Here is a 27,229-nt window from a genome sequence, read left to right as displayed (position 1 = left end):
AATAGGTTCGGTTAAGGTTAATTTTTAGGTTTTAGTTCTATTTTAGTCTGAGCCTGCTGCACCTTGGAGAGTCTGAAGTTACATCATATGAGTGTTTTTTAGAGAAAGGGAGTGGTTTTGCTATTCTACATATGTGGTTATTTATAAAAAGTGTAACATTGGATATTTGATTCATTAACTGAAGTTTTCAACTTGATGAGCTGTCACAATGAGGTTTTGAAGTGATGAAGAGCCAAACCAGAAAAAAAACTTGCTGTGTCCCACTTGGGAGAAACTATAGATCTGGTATGTGCACAAATTCTGTAGTGAGGGTTTGTGTGTGTGACTGAACAGAGAGAAGTGCAATGGCTCAGCACCAAAATTAAGAGAAAACCTTCCTCCTCTTTGATTTCAAAAATTTTGAAGTCACAGTAGTCTTGTGTATAAAGTTGCTCAAAAACATAAAGTAACTTTTTGAACTGATGCCTGTTTTACTTTTGTGGAGCAGGGAGAAGAGTTACTCAGGGCTAAAACATTGGTTTTCAAATTTTATATTTTACAGTTATAACTCTGATGTCAGTGTAACATTTCTCAGGGTCTGTATGTTTCTACATCATCTGCTGCCTTCAGAACTGAGAACTTCTATTTTGTATGTTCGCCAGGAAAAGGTTTGTGTTGCTTTAAAACATTAGAAAACTACTAAGGGTGAGTGGGTGCTAGAAAAGACCTCCTCTTTGGTAAACTTAGAGTAGTAATGAGTAGGATAAAGTATCTGAATGTTCTTCTAAAATTACAGAATCTGATAACAGAATTAAGTTACTTCAGCTGGAGTGTATCAAATCTTTCATGGTCAACTCCACTACTTGAAATAAGAGCAGAAGGTCAAGTCATTAATTTGTAAATGCTTGTTAATAATTTTTACAACCTTGCACATAATTGAGATGCTTCAGAGCTCATTAAAACTAGCAACAAAAGGGCTGGAAAGAATTCCATCATCTTTCCATTGCTGGCAACATATAATTCAATCATGGTATAAAATCTGTAAATGTTATTAGGAGAATTTCATAGTTTGCTCATGCAAAATTCTTCCCCACTCCATTGGTCAGCTAAAGGCACTTGGCTGGAATAGGTATTTTCTCGTGGGTGGCTGCTTTGGAAAACCACGTGGTGTGGAGAGAGTTAAGGTGAGTTAAGGTGTGGGTGGAGGAAACACCTGTGCTCAGAGGCAGCTCTGTGGAATTTGGTGGTGGTGGGGAGATAGGATTGGGACGGCTGTACCCATCGCATCAGGTTGGGGTTTGCTCCACAGTCAGGAGCATGAGAGATCAGATAGACCTGCTGGCCGTGGTCACAGTTCTGGGAGTCCTGGAGCAAGGTAAATGTCCTTTGTACAATGCCAGATAGTATTCAGCTAATTATGTTAAACTTTGTGGGGTGTGGTTCCTGTATTTTCCTTGGAGTGTCTGTGGAGTGAAAGTCACTGTTTTCCAACGTGGTAAAATGATACAAATGTTTGGGTATCCATGGCAGAAGTGTCATGCCTGAGGGTGATCATTATTTAACAGGGACTGAAACGATCCTCAAAGCCAGCAAGTAAAACTTTCAGACTTAAAGCAATTTCAACAGGATGTTCTTAAAGTACACCAGTTTGTGATTGAATTCTAGTAGGTAATTTGTAACTTGCAGTGGCTGGAGGTAGCCAAAATAAGGGCAGGTTAGTAAATGTGCTGGTGAGGAGGTCAGTGTACAGACATGGAGGAAAGAGCCTCGTGCACACAGGTGTTTCTCTGTGGCCGATCCCCTTGTATGTTCATATGGCACAGCGTAGATGACAAGATGAACTGAGAGCACAGTAATTTGGAAACTAATGCAAGTTCTGGTCAGAAATAGACACAGAGCTCTTCAAAGGAACTCAGTGACTTCTAATTTAAATAGATGCATTGTGTTTAGACCATTTCGAAAGAAGTGTTGTTGCCAAGCTCTTTGTTTGTGGGTCCTTTGGGCAAAGTCTCTCCCTCTTGGGCTTCAGGACGGTCACTCCCCTGCCTGGGATGGGGACAGAGCCCCCATTTTATTAAAATCTTCACATTTCTATAAGGGAAAGTTTGTGGGGTTTATTTCTGTATTAATTCACCATACAGCTATCACATCTCTGCTTGCAAATGGATGTGAATCTATGAGCAGCCTGATGTGCTTTTAGCCATCAGATGATAAATCTCTTAATAGAAGCATTATTTAAAACAAAATATGCCACCTAAAAAAAAAGACCTCAGGACTTCTGAACTATCTGTAATTTCCACTCAATTTACAGAGAAATGCTGTGACTACAAATAGAAGAAACTTTTTTACTATGAATTTTTTTGTTATTTAACTAAGTGGAGGTGGAGCGAGTGTTTAGTGTGCAAAGAGAAGCCATGAAGAAAACTTGAAATTGAGTCACAGAAATCCTGCTGAGCCCTTTTCCTTTGGGAAACCCTCAGCAGCAAATCCGTACATAGCAGTTTTGTCTCAAATGTTTTTGTTTAATGAGAATTTCAAGTACTTTGTAAAGGTTGCAGCCTTAAGCATTTTCCTTTCATGGCATGCAGGCCAGGTGTGAAGCCAGCAGATAAATAGCAGGCATTGACACCCTCCTATCTGTGTTCGATCGGATAAAGTATCCTGGGTTTATGGTCTGTGCATGGGAAGCCAAGGAGCAATTGCAGAATCCTGTGTGTTTCCTTTCCATCCACTATGAAATACGTGTGCCTGTGTCACTGGGGTTCTGAGCTGTGCAGTGGCTTTCTCTGCATGTTTTGAAAGGGCATTTGTGTAGGTGAGTTACAGGTCTGGGGCTCGCTCTGAGCACGGACATGGGCTATTCCCTGTGACACTCCTCCATCACATCCTGGTGTGGGAGACGTAATTTAATGGCTGACCTTGGTACAACGTTGGTTGATTTTTATGTTTCCTTTTAAATTTCCTGGAATCCTGCAGTTTCCACATTCTTTTAAGTAACTTTCCCCTTTTTAATTTAATCATTCTCAGTTTAGTGAAACTCTTGAGCTTAGCGCTCTATAGATACGTGTCCCAGCCTTGTGGTGAACATTGTACCACAGAGCAAAATTATTCTACCGGTTTCCCCTTCCTCCCCTCCCCTCCCCCCCCCCCCCCCCCTTTATTTTATGGCTTCAAAGGAAAGAAAACATATGCAATGTCACTGTCAGGCCCCACAGGGCTTGTTTGCCAGGTTCACTCAAATGTGGCAGATAGCAGCTATGATATGATTTGACAAGTTTGTGGACATAATCAAATAGAGAATGAAGAATATTTCCGCTGAGGAGCAAAGTTCAGGGAGAGCTGAGCCCCTAAGCCACATGGGAATCCACACAGGTGATTAACCTCGAGACATGAATCACAAAAAAAAATAGTTTGAAGGGTCCTGCAGAGTAGATTGAACACTTTTTTCTAAAAGTCTGTGCTGAGAAGGCTCATGCAGTGTGGGTTTTTTCAACGCCTCATTCTGAGAAATGCTTTTGGGGACTGATTCTTCATCCTTAGTGCTTCACTGTTACACCAGGTTTGGGGAACAGCCAGCCATCCTCCAAAAGGCTCCTGCTCCTCTTGGGTGGTTATTTTGTATGTTACCCATCCCTAAGTGTCAGGGATCTGGGTAGGACTTGTCTGAATATTAACCCCTGTGTAGAAGCAAGATGCTAATTGTAGAGCTGATGGAGAGGTTTGATCTGAAATGACTCTTACCTCACTCATCAGTCACAAGAATCCTACGCTAGGAAAGCTGCAGATGGCACAAAGCAGGATGAAGAGCATTGCCCAGTGCAGTTTGGCTTATGCCACAAGCAGAGCTGCTCATGATGCTGTAACTTCAGCTCAGTCCATTTCTGGAGAGGAGACCGGGATGAGACCCTGAGAGCATCAGGGAGGAGGAGAGGTGATTACCTGAGGTGAGGAGGTAACAGGATGAGTCATGGTTTCATCTTATTCCCAGAGCTCTGCCAGCAGCTGCTGAATTCCAGTTGCGTGTTACATCTCTCTGGATACAGAGAGGGAATGCTGGGTCATGTCCCGCTGGACCTCTGGGGAAGGAGAATACCCTCACCCGTGACCAGTGCTCTACAAATGAACCCAAGAGGGGGGAGCATTCTTGTTTCTCCCCACCCTGCTCTGTCAGCACCTTTTGTTTAGGGCTGGGTCACCGTGGAAGACGCTAGAACGTGCTTAATTGTTCTTAAATGTGTCTTTAAAGGAATGACTGTTGGTATTTATGTTACTAAAGCCTTGTGATACACAAGTCACAGAGCATCAGATTATTTACATTTCTAATGCCCTTCTACGTATGTTCTAATGCTTTTCTGCAGGCACATGTCTTTCCTCTAATCTTGGAACATCTGTTCCTACTTCCCCTTCTCTATCCTGCTGTTCTGCTTTTATCTTTGTTACAATAAGACAGTCCCCAAGGCAGGCCTTACTCCTTGTCTCTATGTGAACTCTGGAAATGTTGCTACGCGAGGACTTTACTCACATAAGCATCTCAGTGACACCACCACAGCCACCAAAGTAATTGTTTTCATAATTTAGTTTTCTCCTATAAGTAAATAGGAGTTTTCAATAAAAGCAACAGTGTAGTAGTGCACCTAAATAAAACACTTGGAGCATCAGCAATTGCCCGTGGGAGTAGGAGATTTCAATAAATAGTGAAACACTCCAAATTTTCATATTGGCAAGTTTTCATTGTTTTGAAGTGACTTTCCATGTCCTTTACGAATGTACAAAGGACTGATGTAGCAGACACTGAGTCAGTGCCTTGGCTCAAACGTGGCACAGGCTGATAGCAGGCATGGGAGGCACCTCTGCTCCTTGAACTGCTGGACTCTTGGGGCTGCCCTGCAGGAGCAAGGGGCAAGAAAAAATTGCCCTCTTCCCCATTTCCTTTTATTGCCATGATTAAAAGCATCTCTAATTGACTTAATGATACCCCAGTGCTTGACAGTTTGGATGCTGCTCTGTGATGTGGACCATCCTTTGCATCCACTAGGAATAGCAGAGTTTTGCACATCATTCCCATCAGACTGGCTGAGGGTGCACGGATGCTCTAAACACAAAGGGCAAGATTAAGAAATAATTCTGTGACTCGGTGTGGACTTGGTAAGGTTTTATTCTTTGTTTGGGCATGACATGATGCAAAGTGTCATCCAGCACTGGTGCTCAGCTGGGATAACCAAACCTGAATTTAAACTGATGCCTTTTCCTGGTCTTAAAATCAAGAGTCAAACACGGTTAGAAGGGAAAAATGGATTTTACCTTGGTATTTATTTTAAGGATCCTTAGGTGCACTATGTCTAGGTCGAATGCACCTCCATGCGCACCACAATGCACACCCCAAAGATTGGGTATATCATTAAAGGTTTTACTAATTAGCACATCTATCAAAAATTCCCCAACGAGAGGCTCGAATGAGCCCCCTTCCCCAATGAGCCTTCCCCTGGATGGTTCTATCTTAGTTTACAGAATGTGTTTTGGAGAGGACCTTGGGGTCTGGGGCACACTGATCCCTACCTACAAAGCTTCTAAAATGTTTAGTCTTCTAGCTGAACAAACAAGTCCAAGAATGTAGGCAATAAGCACTAGGAATACAGAAGTTGTAAAAAAGTATAACAGGGGTATAAAAGGAAAGGCAAAAAATCTCCATGGCATCAAAACGTGAAATAAATGGCACATTTATTACAGGTCATATGTGACAGCCCTGGACTGTGGACCTAGATCATATTATCTCTTTTATTCTAACCACTTGCTTGATTCTAAGCCAGATAAAGCTTGGCTAAATAAACACTGCTGGTCTGTTACCATTCCTGTGTTCTGTTTTTAGCCTATTTTGCGATGCAGGTGATCTACACCCGTCGGAAGTACAGGATTTCCCCTCCTGAAACAACAGGTCACCCTGAATTTGAGCGGACCTTCAGAGCTCAGTAAGATTTTGACTTTTTTGTAGTGACTTTGTCTAGATAAGACTTGAGTCAACTGTCACTGTCGGGAGACACTGGTCACCCTCAAGTCACCTTTTCACTTACTGCTACTGGTATTAGATTTTTCTTTCAATGCTTTGTGTGCAAAGGTCTGAGTTTTGATTTGGAGCACTTTGGCTGGGGTGTTTCTGCAGATCCATGATAATTCTCCTTCTGGCATTGTGAGGCAGCCAAATTATGAATTAGTGGCCGTATGGAGGAGGTGCAGAGCATTCATGATTAGCATCATTAAATTTAATATTACCGTTGGCTCCAAATGGTGAGAGCAGCCAAAGCTTTATTAATAACCTGGTATTTTCTTGTAGTGTTTTGCTGTTGAATTGAAGCAAAGGGCTTTGCTGGCAGAACCAGCTACAAGAGCATTTTAATTTTTTCCCTTTCAGAAGCCATTGTACTGTGAGAGTCAGCACTCGTGGGGCCCTGCTGAGGGCTGTTTCTTTTTGCTCTGTTCCTATGGAGAGAGCAATGCTGGAGGTAAACTGGAAATGTTCACAGATCCCTTCGGCTTCCAACAAGCACCAGATTCTGTCTTTCATCTCAGTCATTCTGTTTTGTAAGCGATTGAAAGGAATTGGCTGGGGCTGGTGTGAAGGGTAGTTCCAGCACAGCACTAAATCCCGAACAAAGCAGCTGCGTTCCCTCGCCAGTGCACAGGAAGCATTTGTGGAGTGACAAAAACACCAGCTTCAGTCCTTCTGTGGTGCCATGGAAGGCCAGCCTGCCTGGAGACATCAGCCTCTGTGAGCTGGGGAGCTGCTGATGTGGCTTTTAATTAAATACTTAACTATTAAATGTGTGTTAACCAAGTCATGCCATGGGCTGTGGTGTTCTGGGAAGCCCTGGCTGTAATTGGCAGAGAAGGTGACCTCGGGGAACTTGGACTTGAGAAGGTATTGCTTCTTTGTGGGTTTTTCTCCTCTTTTCCTTGTGGAATAGTACACAAATGGATAAATTGATATATTGAAAAAAAAAAAAGGGGGAAAAGTGGTATTGACATACTACTCACTTGGAGAAACCTGGCAGCCTCCCTTCACTGAGGCTCAAACTGCATTTACAGCATAAGGTTCTACAGACTTTTTCCAGCTCCCAGCCTGGCTCCATTCTCCAAAGGTTGGTTCATTTTTGGCCAAAATTAAGATTAAATTGCCTAGGGAATAGTAAAATGTAGGAGAAGCAAAACCAGTGTCTTTAACAGCACAGCTCCTAGCCTTCTTGCAGAAAATCAGTATTTTTGCCACTAAAGGAAAAAGGAAGAAGAAAACCTGGCTGCAGATCTGATCACCTTCTGCTGAATTTTATCTGAGAGAAGTCTCCTTCTTAGAATGTGACGTGTCACTCCCAAATTTGGGCTGTGCTCACTTGAGGGGAAGAGAAAGCTCCTTAAATACTGACATGGAGGCTCTCCCGCAGCAGCTGGCGGTGCAGCAGCTGTCTGTGATGGTGCTGTGTACGGAATGGAGCCTGTCGCGGGTCCAGCAGAGACAAATCTCCATCTCAGCCACAGCTCATCATTCCAGGGCCATGTGAATGCAGGAGAGGTGAACACTGTGTGTTGTTTGGGTGCTTTTTTTCTCTTAAATACAGATATTGGGTGTTCTGGATCACAGAAAAGGCTCCTTTCCCACAGCACAGTAATGGTTCTTATCAGCTCTGATGTGAGTTTCCCATTCCCTACTCCAGCCTTGGTTATCCATGCTCCGACATATAAGGAGGCAATTTTAACTCTCATCTCTGGTTCTCACCAGGGCAAACTGCTCAGAGTACTTCCCAATCTTCATTTCACTCCTCTGGGTTGCTGGAATCTTCTTCCATCAAGGTAACAAGGATGTGGGGGGGAACTCCAACCCAAACCACGTGAACAAACAAACAAACAAAAAAACCCCAACCCCAGTTTAAATCCTATTGTGACTCAGGCACATTCTCTCTGTGCTTGTGAGGCTGTTGTTCATGGAAAACAAATTTCCCCTTTAGCTGGATTGACCATGAAGTGCCCCAGCTCCTGTTGGGAGCAGCTGAGCCCATTCCTGCCTGGAGGAGCAGGCACTGGCAGCCCTTGCTCCTTCACCAGAGCCTGGCTGTCCCCTCGTGCTGCTTCTCCTAGACAAGGTCAGGCTGTCCAGGGTGCCAGCAGCTGAGGCAGTGCTGTGTCAGAATGAGAAACCATAACCCAAACAGTTACTCATCCACTGTCTATCACTACCAAGTGAGTTTAGGGGATTTGGTTGCTGCCACAGGAAACTTGTGAGGAGAAATCATTTAAGCGAACGTTGCCAACCCAAGTCCCAGGGCAGCTCTGTGGGGCAGAGAAGTTCATCTCTCACAAAAAGGGAAGGAAGAAAACTCATTTAAACTCCCACAGTGGTTTAAAGCCAAATAACTCTGTATTTGGTTTTCTGGTCATGCCCCATCTGCTGGGGTGACAGTGCTGGAACACAGCAGTGTCCAGGCATCCCCAGCTCCCCTCTTCCCCACAGGTGTGACTGCGGCGTGTGGGCTGTTGTACCTCTACGCCCGCCTCAAGTACTTCCAGGGATACACCGTGGCTGCACAGGGACGGTGAGTACCTGACCAGGGCCGTGGGCACCCAAAACCAGCCCAGGGAGGCTGGGAGCAGGATGTGGCCCCTGAACAGGTTTCCTTCCCACGGGTGGGACTGCAGGCAGATTTTCACCACCTCCTCCTCCTCCTCCTCTCCTGCGCCCATGTGCTCATGGCTGTGTCACCTCTTCCCTGTCTCAAAGGAGGGTGGGGATGCTCAGCCCTGCCAGTGTGCCTTGTGCCCTGGCTGGGCTGGCAGTGCCTGACAGGGTTCTCTCCCACTCAGGTTGGCACCACTGTACGCCAGTGCCTGGCTGCTCTGGCTGCTGCTGGGTCTGGCGCTGGCCGGGCTCCTGGCACACTTCCTGTGGCCCAGCTCCTCCTCATGGATGTCAGCACTGGCCTGGCCTCTCCAGCTACGCAGTGCCTGGTGAGAGGGGCCACAGCTCTCCCAAAAACCACTGTTTGCCCCTGGCACAGGGGAGCCAGTCATGTGGCACCATCAGAGAGAGACTATTTCCCTGTCTCTGTGCTCCCCTCTGAAGGGAGGGGGATGCTGGCACTCCTCTGCTCTTCAGAGATAATTTCCCTTCTAGAAGGCAAGTGCTTTCCAGCCCCTGCTCCTGCTGAGGAGCTTCACCGCTGAGCTTTGTAGCACTGTCTGCTCTAAAATGCCTCTGGCTCTGCTTCATGGAGCACAGATCGACCCACATGCTGTCGTCTCTCCTCCTTACTGCTGTAATGATCTATGTTGAAGAATCACACCATGGATATACAAAAATAAATTATTTTTCTCACTAGAAATCACCTGTGATTGTCAAAGGTGCTCAGAGACTGCTGTGAGAATATCTGAGTTGGGGACTGTGTTTATAGGAAAAGCTGCTGTGACTAACTGAAAAGGATGGGTAAACTTGCCTAAAACCACATCCAAATATTGGGAGAAAAGCCTGACCCTAGTCCAAATACTAAAGTCTGTGTTTGGCATTGATTGAATGACCTTTACCTTGCCCCAGCCTCACTTATCTTCACTTACCCACCCTGCAGTAGTACTTTGCCCTCCCTGGATTACACCCTCCACTGTGAACCTGGGGTTTGCAGAAGCCTAAAGCAGCCCTGCTGCAAGTGACTCTCACTGCTGCACCAAAGGTTTAAATTTAGCTTTTATTACAGTGCACATTATTTTATATATTTATATAGAGAGATGTACTTGAAAAAATCAAATGTATCCAATAATAAAAAATACAGCACATTAAAGTAGTATAATGCATTCCAGTGTATAGCTGAAAGGACATTGGGATTTACACTAATCCCTACTATTTTTGAACTGGGCTACTTCTGCTATTTTTTTTTTTCTTCCCCAAAAAACCCACATCAATCAATAACTGAAATAGTTATTTTAAAAAAGACAGTTTCTGCACTCAATCTCAAGGCATGAAGACACTGGAGACTTCACCATGAGTTAAGGGGCTGTTGTTCAATGCTGGCAGGCACAGTGTGGCGTATTTTATTTTTTGTTTTCCCTGCCATAATCATAGCTCCAACCCCTTTGGATTCGTTCCTCCTCTGCTGAAGGAGGGTCAGTCTTTGCCCTCACTTAATCCTCAGCTGTGGCCAGGACTGTTGCCTGGGAGAGGGCAAGGCAGACCTTGGTCCCTGCCGCCTCCATCCTAGCGCGCCGGCGGGGTCAGCTGGCAGGACTCAGTGTGACCTGCTCTGTCCCCAAATACAGCCAAAGACTGCCCTGTCCAGGGCTGAAGGTGCTTTTTGTCCCCACGCTCGCTAAAGCTCATCCCGACCCCAAACTGTCCCGTGTCCGTGTCCCGAGCGGCAGCCGGCACCCTGAGGGGCCGAGGGAGCGGAGCAAAGCCACCCCTCTGCACAGGGGGTTGGGTTCTGCTTTTTGCTCCTCTTCAGGAGAAGTCGATGCCCGTCCTGGCCCCGCAGCCCCGCTGGGGATGGTGGGGCCGGCCGAGCAGCAGCTTTGCTGCAGTCTGGCGGCGAGTGCTGCCTCCGGCAGCCGGCCCTGCGCTGTCCTGGTCCGGGCAAGGCGCCGTGGGGAGGAGGGAACAGGAGGGAGGGAGCAGGACCAGGGATCCAGGAGTGTGTCCATTCTGCCTCATACATGTTTCATTCTGCTTTTTTGATAAAAATCTGAAAGAAGAGAGGGATGGGATGAGAGCGATGAGCAGGGCTGGGCTGGGCAGGTGCTGAGGGAGCTCGGCTTACCTCGCTCAGGATGATCCACACCGGGGAGTCGGTCTGGATGGACAGCCTGATGGCCTCCAGCGGCCCAAAAGATGGGTCCACCTCGCCCTCTGCGATGCCCTTGGAGAATGAGCCTGGTGGGGAGAGCATGTGGCTGACACAGGGATGGTCCTCTGGCATTGCCCCTTCACCTTCCCCTCTCCCTGAGGGGCACCACCAACAGCCCCAGCAGCCCCTGCCTGCCACTCCCCAACACAAGACAGGCTAAAAACCAGCAGCGTGGATGGCAATACAGTGCAAAATACCACACTTTGGAGAACAAAAATCAGGTAAACAAAACAAAATGGGGAGTATTTGGCTAGATATTGCTGCTGGGCGAAAGGGGACAGAGTGGCCTGACACACTTTTTGCGTGTGATTTGGTTTTTTTTGAAAATGCAACTGGGAGAAACCAGCCAGCATGCAGAGGAATAAGAAAATGGCAAAACACTACATGTACCAGGAAATTTTTCTTTTATTTGTCTACTTAATAAAAAAAAAGATATCTTAGCAGGGACACCAGGGCTGTACCACACACTGGCAGGTCTCTGGAGGCTGCAATTGCTCCTTCTTGTACAAGGGCAGGGCAAGCACTAAAACAAGCTCAGGTGGCAGGAGACAAAGTTTGACCTGCAAGTGCTGTGAGTACACAGACTGAAAAACTGCCCCTGGTGGAGGTTTTTAACCCCATCTTAAGCAAATGGATAATCTGCATCATTTGCTCCCAGCTCTGAGCAGAGACTGGCAGAAATGCAAGACTGTAAACTATCTGAGGAGGACAACCTGGTCTGAGAGGGAGGGCAGTGTAGGAGAGGAGACAATGACAATTAAATCCTGTTCCAGCCTGGCTCCTGGCAAGCAGAAATTACTCTTTGCCAAGCAAACAGCTCTAAGGTTCTTGACTGATGTGCAGGTGAGGACATGGGCTGTGTTATCAAAGCCAGCAGGCACTTTACCACCTGACACCCCGCTGTACCTATCTGGATGTAGCCATCCGCTGTCCTGCGGTATTTGACGACTGCGCCTCTTCCCTCCTGCAAGGCTTCCTTATCTGACTGCAGGCTCTGCAGAAGGAGAGGAGTTTTGTGCAAGGCCAGAGGCAAGAGTCACCCAAAAGTCCCAAGGCAAAGTAGCAACCCCAGAACTGTCCTTGCCAGCAAACCCTGGCATCCCGTCCCATACCTGGCACCCTGAGACACGTGCCCAAAAAAGAGGACATTTGCAGTCCTCATGCTGCTGCTTCCACTGCACCATTCTGGCTCCATCCCCTCCTCTGCAGTCATCCCACCCATTGGAGCATCCCCTCTGCAGGCAGGGATAGCTCACACAGACGTGCTCAGCAAAGCACCTCGCTCCCGAGGTGGCATCACACCAGGCATGACCCCCTGGCTCCCTGCCAGCACCTCAAAGAGGCACTCGAATCTTGTAAAGATTTTCCTGATGGCTTTAAGCAGTTCCCTTCTCTCAAGCTGCTTTTGCTTCCCACTCCACCCTCACCTCAAGTCTCAATCAAACCCTTACGTCAAACGGCAGAACCTCCACGGTCGTGTTGAAGAGTTTGTCTTCTGGGTGCTCGATGTTCCCGCTGCGGAAGAAGAACCTGTGACAGAGACCAAATCCAGGGAAAGGCACACTGAGCGCGGGGGCACATGATGGCTTTCACCCCATCCGAATCATCAAACAGCTCAACCTAACAGGCACCTTCCCGAAGAGCCCACAGCACGATTTGGCAGGAGACTTTCTGTACCAGATTAGTGAAACCATGGACTGCTCACAAGTGCAGGAAAGCAAAGGGCTCTGGCAAAGGTGGCCCCACTGAGAAAGGGTCAAATTGTCCTTCCCTTAGAAGAGCACTGCTCTCTCCTCCTGGGCAGCCAAGCAGGAGACAGGCAAGGAATTTGATTTAAATTGCCAGGAGAGCAAAAGTCAAGTGTCTCCAAGTGCTCTGGGGTGTCCCCACACCCCCCTGCTGACCCCCCAAGCACTGGCCTTTCGATACGGAGCGGTTTGAAGAATCGGAATCGGATGAAGTCTCCAGCAGTGGGAGTGAAGGCCCAGAAGAAGTCCTCCCGCAGGTAAGCCTTCTCCAAGGTGAAGTGCTGGTAGGTTTTCAGGCTGGTGCTCACCTCAGCAGGAGGGTTGACATGCTCTTTCCGCAGTGCCTGTTTTCCAAAGTCCTTGTCCTTCGTGGGCACAAAGCAAAAGGGCAGAGAAGGGCCATGAGCTGCTCTGGCCCGTGAGGGCCCCAGCTACAAGGCACTGCAAATTAAAATTTTGTGATTTGCTGGGCACAGAAGGATGAGAGATGGAAGTAATTTGGGGAAGGCATTAGGCAGGGGAATATCTGACTGGATCCCAGGACACAGCTTCAGGAGAGCCAGCTCAGAGAAACACCCCTGCTCTGTGCTCTGATCCAGCACACCAAGGAGCCCTTCATTGTCCAAATGTCCCTGAATGCCTGTTTCTGCCCCAGGAGCTCTGGAAACAGTCCTTACGCTTGAGGAGAAAGCGGCTGGGAGGCTGACAATAGCATAAAATGACTGGATTACATGGCCTGACAGCACTGCACTGTGATACAAACTGGATCATACCATCCATTTCCCTGGGGATCACACAGACAGCACAGTCCAGGGATGTGTCTCCATGGGCTCTGCACTTGTAGTTGTGGGAAGCTGCATTTTGTTCATGTTGAAACACACATCAACAATTCCAGCTCTTCCGCAGTGAGTTCTAGCTCACCCATCACCAAATCCCAGGAATACCGAGTGGGGTAGGAAGGAAGTCAGATCAACCCAGGAATCACCTCTCCAAGGTGCATCAGCAGATTCTTCGAAGTGACTTGCCTGGACCACGGGCTGGCACTCAAGATGGGTGTCCAGGACAGGTTCCAAGGCTTAAAATCTCGCAGTGACTCTTGGTGCATGTCACTGCCATTCTGAGGAGCAAGAGCTACCTGAGCTCACTGTAACTCAGAATAAAACACAACCACTGCACAGAAATCCAGCTGCCACCAGCTGCTGTCACTGATGTCCCCACCCAAAGACAGCCAGTTCCTGGGTGCCTGCAGGCCAGGCCACCTGCAGCTTGGGCAGCTGGTACCCACCTTCAGCTTCTGTATCTTCCCAGCCAAGGAGGAGTGGGTTCCCACATGCTGGAAGAGCGAGGGCTTGAAGCGGATCCTCAGGTTTGCCTTCTGCCTGTCACAGTGTTTCTGAAACGAGACAGCCCCACAGTGCCCCAGGCTCAAACCTCTGTGGGCCACTGTGACCCACAAGAGGGATGGACAAGGGCACAGGGAATGACAGACAGCCCTGCCCTCCATCTCTATGCCCTTCTGTGTTATTTAGGCTCTAATTTGGCAAGAGGGCTTTTAACCACACTCTGGACAAACTGGACTGTGACTCTTGGCCACTCACCCCCCAGGCTCTGCTGGGCAGTGTCCGGGTTCAAGTGCCAAATTTCTCCTTGCCAAGCATAGCTTAGAGCACTGAGCAAATCCCCTCTGTACTGTCAGGAAGGGACAGCCAGATAATTGAGTTTCCTTTGCCCTTGGCTTATTGGGAAAGCCTTTTTCCTACAACTCAGAGCTTGGGATCCCTGATGTCTGAAGGTACAGTAATCCTGGGATGATTCAGAGCCCAGGTGAACAGGTACCAAGTGCGGGCTCTCTCTGGATGGGCAGCTCCCAGTTTGCTGGCAGGAGCTGTGAGCAGATGTACAGCACATGCCATCATCAAAGCTGCTCGGCTGTTTCACGCCTATCCACCACATAAATAAACTTGGAGATGCAACTGCGATCCTGGCAGTGATTTACCGTGGAGTGGAGGGAGAGAGACGATGGAGAGGGAATAAAGGACAAAAGGGAAAATCACTGAGAGCGTGGGGAGATGAGAACTCACATTTTAAAATAGCTCATTTCTCTCAGTTTGGGGGAGCAGGACAAAAATACAGGTGAAAAGCTGTATGGAGAGGGTATTTGTTATCCAACTTTGGCTTTTTCCAAGAAAAGAAATGCCTGCACATCCCTAATGCCATCTGCTCTCTCAGCCTCCCACCCAGCAGAAATCCCGCGGAGGGCACGGCGTCGCCGGATGCCTGGAACAGACAGGGTGCCACACCAAGCCCCCACCACGGGCCAGGAGCTGGGAAATTCCAGGCATGACCCTTGCGAGCTGCAGAAGAGATAATCCCCTAATCCAGCTCACGTTACATTAGAAAATTAAAACTAGCCGTGCTAATGGGACAGACCCTACTCGCTGTCAGCAACTCTGGATGCAACTCCATCATGGCTATCTCACTCTGGATGGGGAGAGGAAGAGGAAAAGGGAGCTACAGCATCTCTTGATTTATCTTTCTCCCCTTTTTCTGTTCTGCTAAAGAAACATTTGCTGAAATGTTTCTTTAGCAGACAAGCCAGGAGGGGGAATAGCTCAGTTGGTGGTAAGAAGGTCATCCTTTCACACAGCTCTACCCCAGGTAAATCTAAAATTAGTTAAAAAAGAAGGAGCAAAGCACTTACCAAAAGCTCAGGTCAAACAAACTTTCAATCAAAAAGACAAATCCTCCCTGCTACCAATTTGATTCTGCACAGTGGGATTTACAAGAGAAAGTCATGTTTGAAAGGGCGCTGTGCAGAGTTAATCATGCAAACAGTGGGGGAAAGGAGCCAGAAATCCACATGGAAAGTAGGTTAATTTTTAAAAAGGCAACATGTTTAAGAGATTTGCGGTTTCCCCTGAGAAAACCTTGGTTCCATCAGGTAGGAAAAGATGAGCACAGATGAGTTAAGAAGAAGATGATCCTGCGCAGCAGGATCTGCATTTAATCAGTGCTCAAGCTGAGGATTTTGAAGGTGGGGGCATAAACAGCAGCATCATTCCCAGCTCCATCCCAGCATCCCACCAACTCGGCTTTGCCCACAGCGGTGCAGAATGCGGGGCTGCCAGACAGGCCTGGGGATTGCTCTGTCACACCTGAGCACATGGTTTGAACTGTCAGGAGTGACATCGCCTGAAACTGGTCCTGCTGCACAAGGGGTACAGGAGCAGATGCCACGTCCTCTACCAGGGATCAGGCCACATTAAACCACATCCTTGCCCCAGTTCTGCAGAGCCCTGAGGATGGTCCATCCCCCCAGCACATTAATACAATACTAATTCCCAGAATGACCACTTGCTCTGCCATTTGTCACCCCAATGTGGCTGTCACCACGAGGGCTGTCCTAAGCCACTGGCTCTGAGCTCTGCACAGGGACTCTGCTGCCTGTTCTCCACTGGGGGAGGAGGGCGAGCAAGTGTTTGAGTAAATACAGCATGTTCAGAGAGGAGACAGGAGAGTATGTGGTTCTGAGCTCATCTTACATCTGCTGCCGCACACACTCCCTCTCTGCCCTTCCCACTCGCTTCAGCCCCTTGCTGGTGGAGTTCAAACACAACCTCCACAGGGCACAGGGGCTTATGGCTCTGCAAAAGGAGTGGCAGCATGAAAACAGAGCCCCTTTCACCTCTCTGCACCCTCCTAGAAACCCTGACAAGAGCTTTGTATGATCTGGCTTCATTCTGCCAGACCGTGCAAGGAGGGTTTGCTCTGGGTCGTCTGGGGTGAGCTCTGGGCAGTCTCCATGAGTGCTCCAGGTGGGTACAGCACATGGATCCAGCGTCAAAGGGTTATTCTGGGGTTGTAGTCAGTGAGTGGGAAATGGCTTCAGGGAGAGAAGCACACCGGAATGCAAAACAACACAGAAGAATGGGGAATGACTCCTGTCCTCGAGGACTGGAGGAGAAATACCCTATTAGTGCTTAGATGCAGAAATAATGCCTTTTCTGGCAGCTGCAGACTACAAAAGCCTGAGCTCCCAGGTCTCCACTTACACAATCTACAAGGACACCCCGCGGCACGCTCCACAGGGATGGCACGGCACAGTGCAAAGTCAGTTAACACCAGAGCTCACAGAAAAGATCCTCTGGAGGCACAGCCAAGCATATATTTGCCCACACAAAAACAGAGCATTTCCCTTCAACAGAGATTGTTTACATACTGCATCTTTCTCAGGGTTGCAGACTTTCACCCAGAGGATGTGATCTAGCAGCCAGTCAATGGGTTTGTCCTTATAGAACATCAGGATGAATTCCACAATCAAGCTCAGATCCAGAGACTTGAACATTTTTCCTACAGCACAAAGAAAGAGAGAAGATAGAGAGAGAGGAGCTATGGTATAAAATGGTCAAGAATCAGAGCTGGGAAAGAAAAACTTGGGAGACTGGGCTATGGAGGTTAGATGTGTCCATCTCTCTACGTAAAGGAAACAACACGTGGCCCCAGTTTACGTACCAGCACTGCTGACACTGCTAATGCACTTCCGGATTTAATATTCGTCGCAGAATTAGAGAGCATTACAGTCTCGCAGGTCACAACAGTATCAAAAGGTCTAAAACTCTCTCATTCAGTAAAGAGAAACAAGGATGAAAACCATACAGCCAGCTGCAGGACAGACCATTTCCTGCCCCAAAAACTACAAGTTTTAAGCCAGTCAAACTAGTATCCAAAATAACAGATCAAGCTGCTACTGCAACCATGTACTGCCGTTCCCAAAATAGTTCTGGGCTGATGTAAACTTCCTTTTGCACACTCTTAGGCAAATCCAGATCCCATCCAGCCTAAAAGCTACTGGTCATATCTAAGCTGTTTGGCTGTTGGCTGGGCCACTCACCAGGTTTATTTTTACTAAAAGTGAGCATCAGCAGTACCAGCTGTGAGGATCTTTCTCCGATGTGCAAACATAAGGGTCATTGCAAAAATAGGGAGGGATCAAGTCCAAGTATTTTACCATCTTGAGGGGACAATTTCTTGGGCCAAGAATGTAGTGCTGGCAAGAGCCAGTAGGCTCTTGTGCCTTGTTCCTGATAGGACTGGGGTGAGCAGGGGAGAACATTACCAATGAACCCCAGCTGAGAGAACTCCAGGATCATCCACTCCTCAGAGGGCTGCTGCAAGGCAAAGTTCTTCATTGTGCTGAGATAGTTTGGTTTGGCCACAATATCATCCTCCAGCTGCAAGACAAAAGGACACAGTGCCAATGTCCCATCCAGGTCCCAGCAACAGTCTCTCTACGCAGAGCAATCACACCATAGACCAGAGGAAAGCTTTAGCACAGACCCAGTTTATTTTGGAAGGTGCTCCAAGCAGATTTTTCTCACTCAATCTAACAGGTAAGAGAAACAAGGATTTCTGCCTTTCCTAAGTGGGAGGCTTCCAAGTCTAAAAGTATTTTAGAAACCCAGCTTTTGAACCTATGTGGTTAAAACCTGCTCCCACTCTGCTGCATCACACAATTGGATGTGCTCTTTATTCTCTCTCAGCTGGCATGAGCCAGTACAGTGAACTCACAGGTACATCCATCTTCCCACCAGCACCAGCACCAAACCCACCTGCACATAATAAATGCCTTTGGACTGGGCATACATCATTAAAAAGCAGTAGTCCAGGTTCTGCTTTGTCCTCCACCTGCAAGAGACAAAGACAATGGGAGCACCAGTCTCTCCTGGGACAACGGCTGCCCTGGGGAGCCTGCCAAGGCTGGGTTTGAGATGGGAAGGTGACACAGCTCTGGGAGGCAGAGGGAATGGCATATGGCCTCTCCCTTTGGTCCCTGGTCAACTAAGAGTTACTGGAAACCTCAAGGAGTTCCAAAATGAAGGTAATTTGGGTTAAAATGAGCCCCTCACTTGGTGATGGAAACACCACAGCACGAGGCAAGCCTGGCAAAGCTGGTGCCAGTTCATCTCCCATCACCAAATCATGTCCTTCCAACTTTTGGGTAATCCAAGTTTAAAGTCCTTGCCTGGCCCTGCAGAAGAGCTTTCCCTGCTGGAGTCAGTGAGGAACTTGCTACAGTTTCTTAAATTCAGGGCTTGCTTGTTTATAAGCTCATCCATTCTTACCTGACTCTTTCCTTGGGGTCCCCAAAGGATTCCCGCAGGTGGGAGAAATCAGGATAGAAATGTGGAGATGGGGAAATTACCTCCAGGAGACCTGAGTGTATTTCCTTTGGGAATCTGAGGGAGAAAAGCAGCAGTAAACAAATACCTCCACGTCTGACGCAGCATTTCGTAGACCAAATCACTGGGTAAACACTGAGCCACAGAACCAAACAAACAGCACAGCCTCTAAGGTATAACTTCCCTGGTATCCAGTGCACTTCCAGGCCTCATCAGCAGACATCAGCAGGGATTGACAAGGGGTTTTTAAGCTGTCTTCTCCCTCCCACAGTCTCTAACAGCCCCACATGCACATGCTCCCCCCCAGCATCCTCCTCCCTTCTGCACATACATGGGTCAGCTTTAAAGACAGCCCTGAGCACCATGTACTCTTTATAAGCTTAAATGACCTGCAAGCTGGTTCAGCAAAGAAAGGACTTGGCCTTACATGCATTTCGAGATTTTCCAAAGGCATCAGTAATTAAATTAATCTTGCCGAGTTTTTGCTATACATTTCTGCTAAGTTGCTTAAAACACTGCTGTGCTGTAGTTCAGAGAGCCAGCAGGAAGTCTACCTAGTTCTCTTATGCTGATAAAATCAGCATCTACTTTTCCTATAATGCAGCTAAGAAGCCTTTAAAGAGTCAAACTCAAACAGAAAATAATGTCACCCATCTGAAAAGTAGGCACCTACATCAGCCTCGCAAGCAATACCCCGGGACTGCTCTAACTGTGAGAGGTAAGCAGGAAAACCAGTTATTTTTATACTGCCTTTTCGAGAACAGTTGGTGCAAGGCTGTTTCCTTTGTTTGTGCAGAGCCTGGAGGACGGGAGATGGGGCAGAGGGAGACAAAGCAGTGAGACTGCCAAAAACTTCTCACTTCTTGTTCCCTTCCTTATGCCTTCCTTGGGACTGGCAGGTCTTTCAGCTAACATTTTTCAAATCTTCCCTTCTTCAGGCAGCAGTGAAACAGCAGCTTCTCACTGAGCTGACAAAACACTGTGCTGAAGCAGCAACAGCTTTCTCCCTCCTGCGAGAAAAGCCCAGCCTGTCCTGGCCCCACACCACCTCAATTCAATTTGGAAGAAAAATAATTTCAGTGACTCGGGGAGGGGCAGGAGGCACTGGACAGGGGGATGATGAGAAATCAAATCATTAAGTCAATTAAAGTTTCAGGACTTCTACGCAGAGGCACTCTGCAGCAGAGCCCGGTAATTTCATCAGGATCCATTGGACAATCAGTCCATTATCCCTCGATAAGTGCGTCCTCCTGCCAGCAGGCACAAGGAGGGGAGCCCTGCCAGCTCCTGCACAGCAAGATGGAGGGCTCTGTTTCAGCTCTTCTGCAAGTGCCCGGGAACACAGCCCTCCCCACGCACGTCCCAGCCCCTCTCCCATCATTGGCTCGGGGACAAGGGGTGCTGGGAGGATGTGCTGCCCTTTCCCTTCTCCTTTGTACGGCGACTGCGATCCTTTGGAAAGGAGCAATCGCAGGAGCTGGACGGGAGTCACTGCCCCTTCTCTCACCACCTTTTCCCTTTGCCCCCAAGCTCTGGTGCCGTTAATGCCAGGACTGGCTCATGGTTAATAATCCATCACCAGCTTCTGCTTAAACAGCCACAGATGAAGCTGCAAAAGCCACTGAGGCTGCAGGACATAAATAGCAGCCAGCACTGTGAGAGACAAATGTAACTAGAGCCTGGAACAAGGGGAAAACAAACAGGCTGGAGCAGGAAGAAAGATGGATCATGGATTTTAAAGCAAAATAAGGCAGGAGCATTTGTGTGTGCTTACTACACTGCCCAGACTGCACAGAGCAAGTACAGGGCTGCAGTAGACACTGAAACAACTGCCAGGATCACTGGAAATCTAAACAATCCATCTCCTCACAATGCTCCAGGACAGAAGGAGCAAAACAGAATGAAATGACCATGTGTGTTAAATACTGTGAGCACAAAGCAGCCTCCTGGAAGCTTCATATGGGATGCATTTTAGAACAAGCAGAGAGTGGAAGTGGCATTAGCAAAGACAGCACAGAGTTTAAAAAGAGGAAAAAACCCCAAGCAACAACAAAATACAAAAGGGAAGCAGAAAAGTGTGTATTTTCTCCTTAATGAAGCTGTTCCCTGGCACAGGCTGTACACTGAAGCCATTTGGAAGTGCTTACAAGTTTTTGATATTTTCTGCCACTCCAGCTGTGTACTGCGGATCTGTCTGAAAACAAAAGAAAAGCAGTGTTAGAGCCTTCAGCCTCAGCTTGTGTCCCCCATGGCTCAGAAATCTTCTTCAACACACCCCAGGGTACTGTCAGCACATCTGTATCATCTTCATTCACCTTCATGTCCTTTTATCCAGCTTTACTGCTCTCCTATGCTGACAGGCTCCCGGGAGCCCTCCTCTGTGGTCAGTGTTAACCAAAGGCATCACACACCAAAATCCACCCCAAAGGACACAAGATCCTGCACATCTTCCCCACGTGCTCTCCTGGCACTTCTGCCCCTGCCAGCACCAATTGTTTGCACAAGTTTTAACCTCTGGGCTATTTATTTTTTCCCTACACACACTGGCTTGCATCCAAGTGAATACTTTTGGCAGCGAATACTCTGTACCCTTTGGTGAAAAAGAGGGGTCTATTTATAAGTTTTTCATTTCAGGTTCATTTTGACACTTTTCTTCCTGAAGCCCCAGTTTGTTCCCACAATCAACGTGGCAACCCATAACATTTGGCAGACAAAGGTCGTCAGCGCCGCTCGCTGCTGTCTGCGGGTGAGATAAGTGCAAACACAGGGACAGGCACTGCACAGAAACCATCTGCAGAGTGATGGGAAAACCCCCCCCCAGAACAAAGGGCAGGAGACCCACAAGCAAAAACTGTTCCTGTTTCCTGGTGGTGGCATTGTTTTGGGCAGCCATACGGATCATGAGGCCGCACATCCCGGGTGGATCTGCTGATGCAGCATTGCAGAAGCCAGGACCAGCTGCTGCTGCACTCGGTGCTGGGCGAGGTGAGAATCAGACACCGGGATGTGTGTCACAGGCTGAGCACAGCACTTCTGTGCTGGCACGGAGACAAGGAAGGGTTTTCTCGAGAGGAAAAGGTCCCTTTCTTACACAGGGCTCAGAGTCCCAGTGCTGGACTGATTTCTTACTTCAGCATGCCAAGAAAACAGCAAAGGGGAAAACAAAAGCAGGAAAGATGTTCCTGGCTCTGGCAGGAACCATGCAGCTCCATTCCAAGTGTCTGAAACAGTGGGCTGGTGACAGCCGAGCCAGCCATCTCCCCCCCAGGGCTCCCCTCAGGCAGCTGAGGAACCCCCTCCTCTCCCCGGCAGCCCAGCCACTGTGGATGACAGCAGTGACACCTGGGAATGAGAAGTCCCTACCCCAGAAAGGACATTCAGTTGCTGCACTTGTGCTGAGTCTCAAAATTACTCAGCATTTGCTTCATGTTCATACCACCCTCTCCACTACTTACTCTTTATCCCATGCTCAGGGAGCTCTAACAAGTGCAGGTACATGGAGAAACACTTTGGAAAGAGGCAGAGCAGGCACAGCAGTGGTAGACACTTGCACAGAAGGATGTTGTGCAGCTCCAAGACCAAACTTGGCCAGAGGGATCTACAACAACTGCAGTGGCTGTTACTGGGATGTGGTGTGTGTGCTCCTGCACTTCACAGGATCAGAATTCATTTATTTGTTGGTCACTTTCCCCATCATCACAGGAGCTGCCATCACAGCATGCACCTTACTTTCAAGTCAACTAAAATATTATTACTGCAGACCAAAACAGGAGCTGGTCTGGGTCAAGTTGCTTAAAACCTCTCAGGCTTCAACTTACCCACTGCACAGTCACCAAACTTGTCCTGGCTCCAAGGGAGCCAAATGATGGCCAGGACCAAACCTTGTTCTGGGCCCTTTGGGCTGCACCCATCTGGGCACACCTTCTCCCTCTACAAAATACCAGCCAGAGCCCTGAAGGCCAAATGCTACTCAAAATGTCAAATTATGGGTAAACAGGCAGCAAACCCAGACATTCATCTTTGTTCTGCTCCCGGTAACAGGCTACTGAGGTTTATCTTTCTCACTGGATTTCTGGAAACTAAGACAAATGCACTTCAGGCTCAAGAAAATAATCCTGAGAGGAAAGCCATGGAGAAAAATAACCATCTAAACCCATAGATAAAAGCAGCTCTTGAGGATTAATGCATCAAGGCTTTTCAGCCCTTGGATTCAGCAACTGATTCTGGGCTCCGGGCACCGGTACAAAGAGGCATATTAGTCTGAACCCTGAATCATTGACTCCTGGGTTTCAAGAAGGGTTTAGTGATGTCTTACAGGTATGTGGAGAAATGGATCTGCTCTCCTAGACGTGGCTGTGGGGCTCCTCCAGCCCATTTTGTGAATATCCATTCAAGCACCATGCAGGAGGCATCATGATTTAGGTGAGCTGTGCCACACCGGCAGCTGCCAATGGGACATGTTTGCCTGCTCACATCCTGACCCTCTCTGGTCCAACTGGTGTTTCATTTCGGGCAAGACAAACCTGCTGATCCTGCTGGACGGCAGCCCAAGGCCAGGCTTATTTACCCAGCAAGTGGCAGAGCTGGAGTCCGGGTGGGCAGCATCCTGTTTGGCACCAAGCCTGGCAGACAGAAGGATGGGGGCCAGGGAAAATGGGGCAAACTGGCAAAGCTCTGTCTTACCTCGGCAATGAGGACAACGATGACGGAGTCCTCCTTCTCCTGCTGCGTGAGCTCTGAGATGAGGGAGTTGAGGGTGTCAGTGAGGTAGGAATGCACCTCCCGTTTCACGCTGGGGATTCCCATCACGACGGACACTGCCCAGGGCCACAAAGAGATTTCAGAGAGGGGGCTGTGCTGGGCAAGACACTTTGCTCTGCTCCCATGGTTCACCTGGCCAGTGCCAGGCTCTGTCATTAAAAACCAGCGGTGAGCTGCAGGTTGGTGGGTTCCTGGGCTACACAGGGTTCACACACTCCTGTCCTCAGCCCAGTGCCAACCAGCAGAGCACCTCAATGTGCCAGGCTGGCAGGGCACCCATGGGCAGTCAGATATGCTCTGCATTTTCTCCCTGAAGGAATGATCTCTAAGGAAACACCCAAAATCCCTCCCCCTCCCAGGGGCCTTTTCAACCTGTGAACAGCAACTTCAAGACCACCTCTTGTTCTCCAAATCCCTCCCATGGCCAAAAGCACTCCAGTTTAGGAGGTGCAAGTCAGGTCTTTGGTGTTGGGTTGGGATTTGGGAGCAGGGGGGAATCATCAAGTAACCAAAGTCCCGTTCCCAATGGGATTTGTCTCCTTAGATGGGTTACAGTCTCCATGAAGCACCCTACAAACTATGCCTTCATCTGAAGCCCTTCCAGGCAAAGTCTAGAGCACTCTGGATATGGAAAGCAGCAAACAACATCTGGCAGAAGCACTGAGAACATTTTAGGGCCAGTCAAGAGCACAGACAGCACTCCCTGAAGACTTGCAGGCGTGACATGGCTCACCCACCCCACATGTCACGATAACCAAGGAAGCTTGAATGACGCATGCAGCCCTTCCTCCAGTCCTGCTCGTATCTGTGCCACAGCCAGGCCCGGAGGAAAGGGGAGGGACAGGCACCAAGGTGAGGAAGAGCACCAGAAGCAGCACTAATTCCCATTTACCTCCAGTGCGCCCCTGTCCCACATGCACGGCTGGCTGCAGACTGTTCTCCTTTGACAGCAAATGTGGCAAATGATGGAAGATGGTGGGAAGGTGCAGCACATTCTTGTTGGTGATATTCCACAGTTTTAACTTGGTTTCGTCTTAAAAAGGAAAAGGGAATCAATTGCAAGGCACGGTAGGTAGGAAGAGACTGCAAGGCAAAAAGCCTTTTTACAGCAGCCTGGCCACCCGAGACTACTGCTGGGTTATAAAGAATCAGGCCAACCTTTAACATGCTACCACAAACCCAATTAAAGTTCAGCAGGAGCCAGGAGGGCCTTAAAGAAGTCCCAAAATATTTGGGAAGGAGAGGGAAGAATGAAGATAAAATGAAGGTCAAATCAGATCTTTCTGTAGAGATCCAATTTTCTTCAACCGAGCAACTTAAAAAAACCCAAAAAAACCAAATAAATTGGCAAGGGGTGCTCAGCCAGCCTAACTCCTTCCTCCCCCCTCTCTTTGAATACCCATTTTCCATATGGATTGAATACAGCCATAGGGAACAGTTTGTATGACTTGCAAAGGAGAAAAAAAGCTTGCAAGCAAGCAAATTGGCGAATATCCTCGGCAGAGGCAAATCCGTGTTTAATGATGCATATGCACCTCTAATTAAACAGCAGTTTAAGAGCGCCCAAGTCCCTCTGAATTCCAGTTTGCTCGCACCGGGGGAGAGAAGAGCAGGTCCTGTCCGCAGTCCTGCACACACACGCACACACCTCTCTACCTCCTCATTAGCAACAGCTTCAGAACAGCCCCAGATCCTCAACGTCTGTTTATTCACCAGATAAGCTGCTCCAGGTCCGGTTTATATCCCGCAGGGCCTGCTTCTCCGACAGCGCTCTCTTGATCTCCTCCAGGACCAGGTTGAGCTCCTTGGAGCGCTTCAGGCTCTCCTGCTCGGCTGCGTGCAGCCGGTCCCGGAGCGCGAGGAACTCCCGCTGGTAGATGTCCACAACGTCACCTGCGGGTGGAGAAGAGAGAGAACCTTTGTCCTCTGTGCTAGGAAGGGTTTCACTCATGCCTCCCTTACCTCCTCAATCCTTAAATTATGGATTTAGGGAGCTGTGGTCCAACATGCGCCCATTGGCAAAAGGGTCACAGGGAGCGCAGTGTAAGTTGCTGAATTACAATAATAAAGCTACTTCCATTTTTTCTCTTTCAACTGGGGTTTCTGGGTCATGTAGAAATAGAATGATAGAACGGTTTGGGCTGGAAAAAGCCTCTTAGATCATCAAGTCCAACTTTTAACCCAGCAATGCCAAGTTCACCACTAAGCCACGTCCCCAAGTGCCACATCTACACAACTTTTAAATCTCTTGAGGGATGGCGATTCCACCACTTCCCTGGGCAGCTTGTGTCAGTGCTTGGCAGACTTCTCCTGAATAACTTTTTCCTAATAGCCAATCTATTCTTTTCTCCAGGGTGAGCCCCCCAGCTCCCTCAGTTGCTCCTTATCAGACTTTTGCTCCAGAGCATTCCCCAGCTCCACATAAATACAACCATCTCCCAGGAGATCCTGAGTGATGAAAAGAGAGATGTTGGCAAGGGGGAATGCTGCCCTGCAGTGAGACAAGGGTGCAGACAGCACCTCCTCCAGCTTTGGAAGAGAGCCCCAAATTTTAACAGTCAAAAGAGATTTTGGGAATCTAACCTCTCCAAAACATGTCAGGATAAAGAAAATCACATGGCAATAGCTGCCTGGTTGCTTATATAATTTCAAATGTTTGGATACACACCTTTAGGATGCATCCTAAATGTAATAAATATATTAAAAAACCTTCTGATAGGGTAACAAAGCCTTTTGTTTTGAAACAACATCTTATCCCGTGCTCTATAAACAGAGCAATAAAACTATCAAGAGCTTTCAGTCAGAACTAACTACAACAGCTGGGAGTGAAATCAGTGAGCCACTAACGAACCTTCCCAGGACTTTTTTTTTCCCAATATTAATGAAACTTCTCATTAAAAATACACTTTTATCTGTGGTCATTCATGTGTTTTCAGTAAGACTATAACTCACAGGACTATACCCAAAACAGATTTATCCACTGAATAGTAGACTCTTAACCCAAACACGACTAGGAGAGCTAATGATCAAAAATACTGCACTGGAACTTCCCAACGCAGGGCTAAATATAAATCAAAGCAATTGAAAAAGATACCCTGACTGCATTGAAAACTTCTATTTTGGGGTCCATGAAGAAAAAGGAATTTTGAAGATCAGACATATCCAGCTTCAATGCACAGAGTTTCCAAGACAACAGTGCTTCCCAGTCCAGCTACTGGTAATGCTTTTGCCTAGGAAAAGTTTCCCCTACTCAGTCTTTCCCCCAAGAAAAACCTCCTTAAAGACTCACTGCTTCACACAAGGGATGCCCCCAACGCAGTCTGGCTCCTATTAACCTTTTGACATTATTTTCAAAGCCACAGCACACGGGGAGGGAGCAGAGGAAGTTACACCCATTTGATGATTCCATCCATCTTACAACACATTATTCAGAGAAATTCAAGGGACAGACATAAACAAGACCAGTCCTTCCTTTTTCCTGTGTAGTGCTGCTCACTTTCCACTCCCATCAAGAAAACATTTTCAAATGTGCAGAAAAACAGGTTAACACCCAGCTTTGAGAGCTGCCACGGGAATTCACAGGAGGATGTCAGGCTCTAAAAACTCATCCCATGATGAGTGAGATCTTTACCTGCTGGTACCTCTCGGCATAAGAATACACTGTTCAGCTTTCCAGTACTCCACATTA

General features: G+C 48.0%; 2 protein-coding genes across 4 annotated transcripts in view; one reads left to right on the top strand and one right to left on the bottom strand.

Annotated features, from left to right (window-relative positions):
* Positions 1 to 1,190: 1,190 nt before the first annotated feature.
* Positions 1,191 to 9,429, top strand: LOC116451492 (leukotriene C4 synthase-like). The gene is made up of 5 exons (XM_032125010.1): positions 1,191 to 1,354; positions 5,846 to 5,945; positions 7,748 to 7,818; positions 8,477 to 8,558; positions 8,827 to 9,429. Exons 1-5 carry the CDS (start codon positions 1,297 to 1,299, stop codon positions 8,972 to 8,974), a joined length of 459 nt encoding a protein of 152 aa, XP_031980901.1. The 5' UTR covers positions 1,191 to 1,296; the 3' UTR covers positions 8,975 to 9,429.
* Positions 9,430 to 9,682: 253 nt separating this feature from the next.
* The window catches only part of MGAT4B (alpha-1,3-mannosyl-glycoprotein 4-beta-N-acetylglucosaminyltransferase B), a 51,364-nt gene continuing 33,817 nt past the window's right edge, over positions 9,683 to 27,229 (bottom strand). For 2 of the 3 annotated variants that reach the window (XM_032125007.1, XM_032125008.1), the window contains exons 2-15: positions 25,255 to 25,434; positions 24,434 to 24,574; positions 23,464 to 23,597; positions 20,928 to 20,974; positions 18,724 to 18,837; positions 18,211 to 18,286; positions 17,718 to 17,832; positions 16,821 to 16,951; positions 13,887 to 13,994; positions 12,773 to 12,966; positions 12,305 to 12,383; positions 11,760 to 11,847; positions 10,767 to 10,879; positions 9,683 to 10,691 (exon numbers count right to left, since the gene is read on the bottom strand). In XM_032125007.1, the coding sequence (XP_031980898.1) occupies positions 10,668 to 10,691; positions 10,767 to 10,879; positions 11,760 to 11,847; positions 12,305 to 12,383; positions 12,773 to 12,966; positions 13,887 to 13,994; positions 16,821 to 16,951; positions 17,718 to 17,832; positions 18,211 to 18,286; positions 18,724 to 18,837; positions 20,928 to 20,974; positions 23,464 to 23,597; positions 24,434 to 24,574; positions 25,255 to 25,434 (1,544 nt within the window). In that variant the 3' untranslated portion in view covers positions 9,683 to 10,667. The remainder of the gene's footprint in view (positions 10,692 to 10,766; positions 10,880 to 11,759; positions 11,848 to 12,304; positions 12,384 to 12,772; positions 12,967 to 13,886; positions 13,995 to 16,820; positions 16,952 to 17,717; positions 17,833 to 18,210; positions 18,287 to 18,723; positions 18,838 to 20,927; positions 20,975 to 23,463; positions 23,598 to 24,433; positions 24,575 to 25,254; positions 25,435 to 27,229) is intronic. The other variant, XM_032125009.1, reaches the window with a different exon arrangement.

This window comes from Corvus moneduloides, chromosome 15, assembly GCF_009650955.1.
Source record: "Corvus moneduloides isolate bCorMon1 chromosome 15, bCorMon1.pri, whole genome shotgun sequence".
Lineage (NCBI taxonomy): Eukaryota > Metazoa > Chordata > Aves > Passeriformes > Corvidae > Corvus > Corvus moneduloides.
This window is presented reverse-complemented; position numbering and strand designations above follow the sequence as displayed.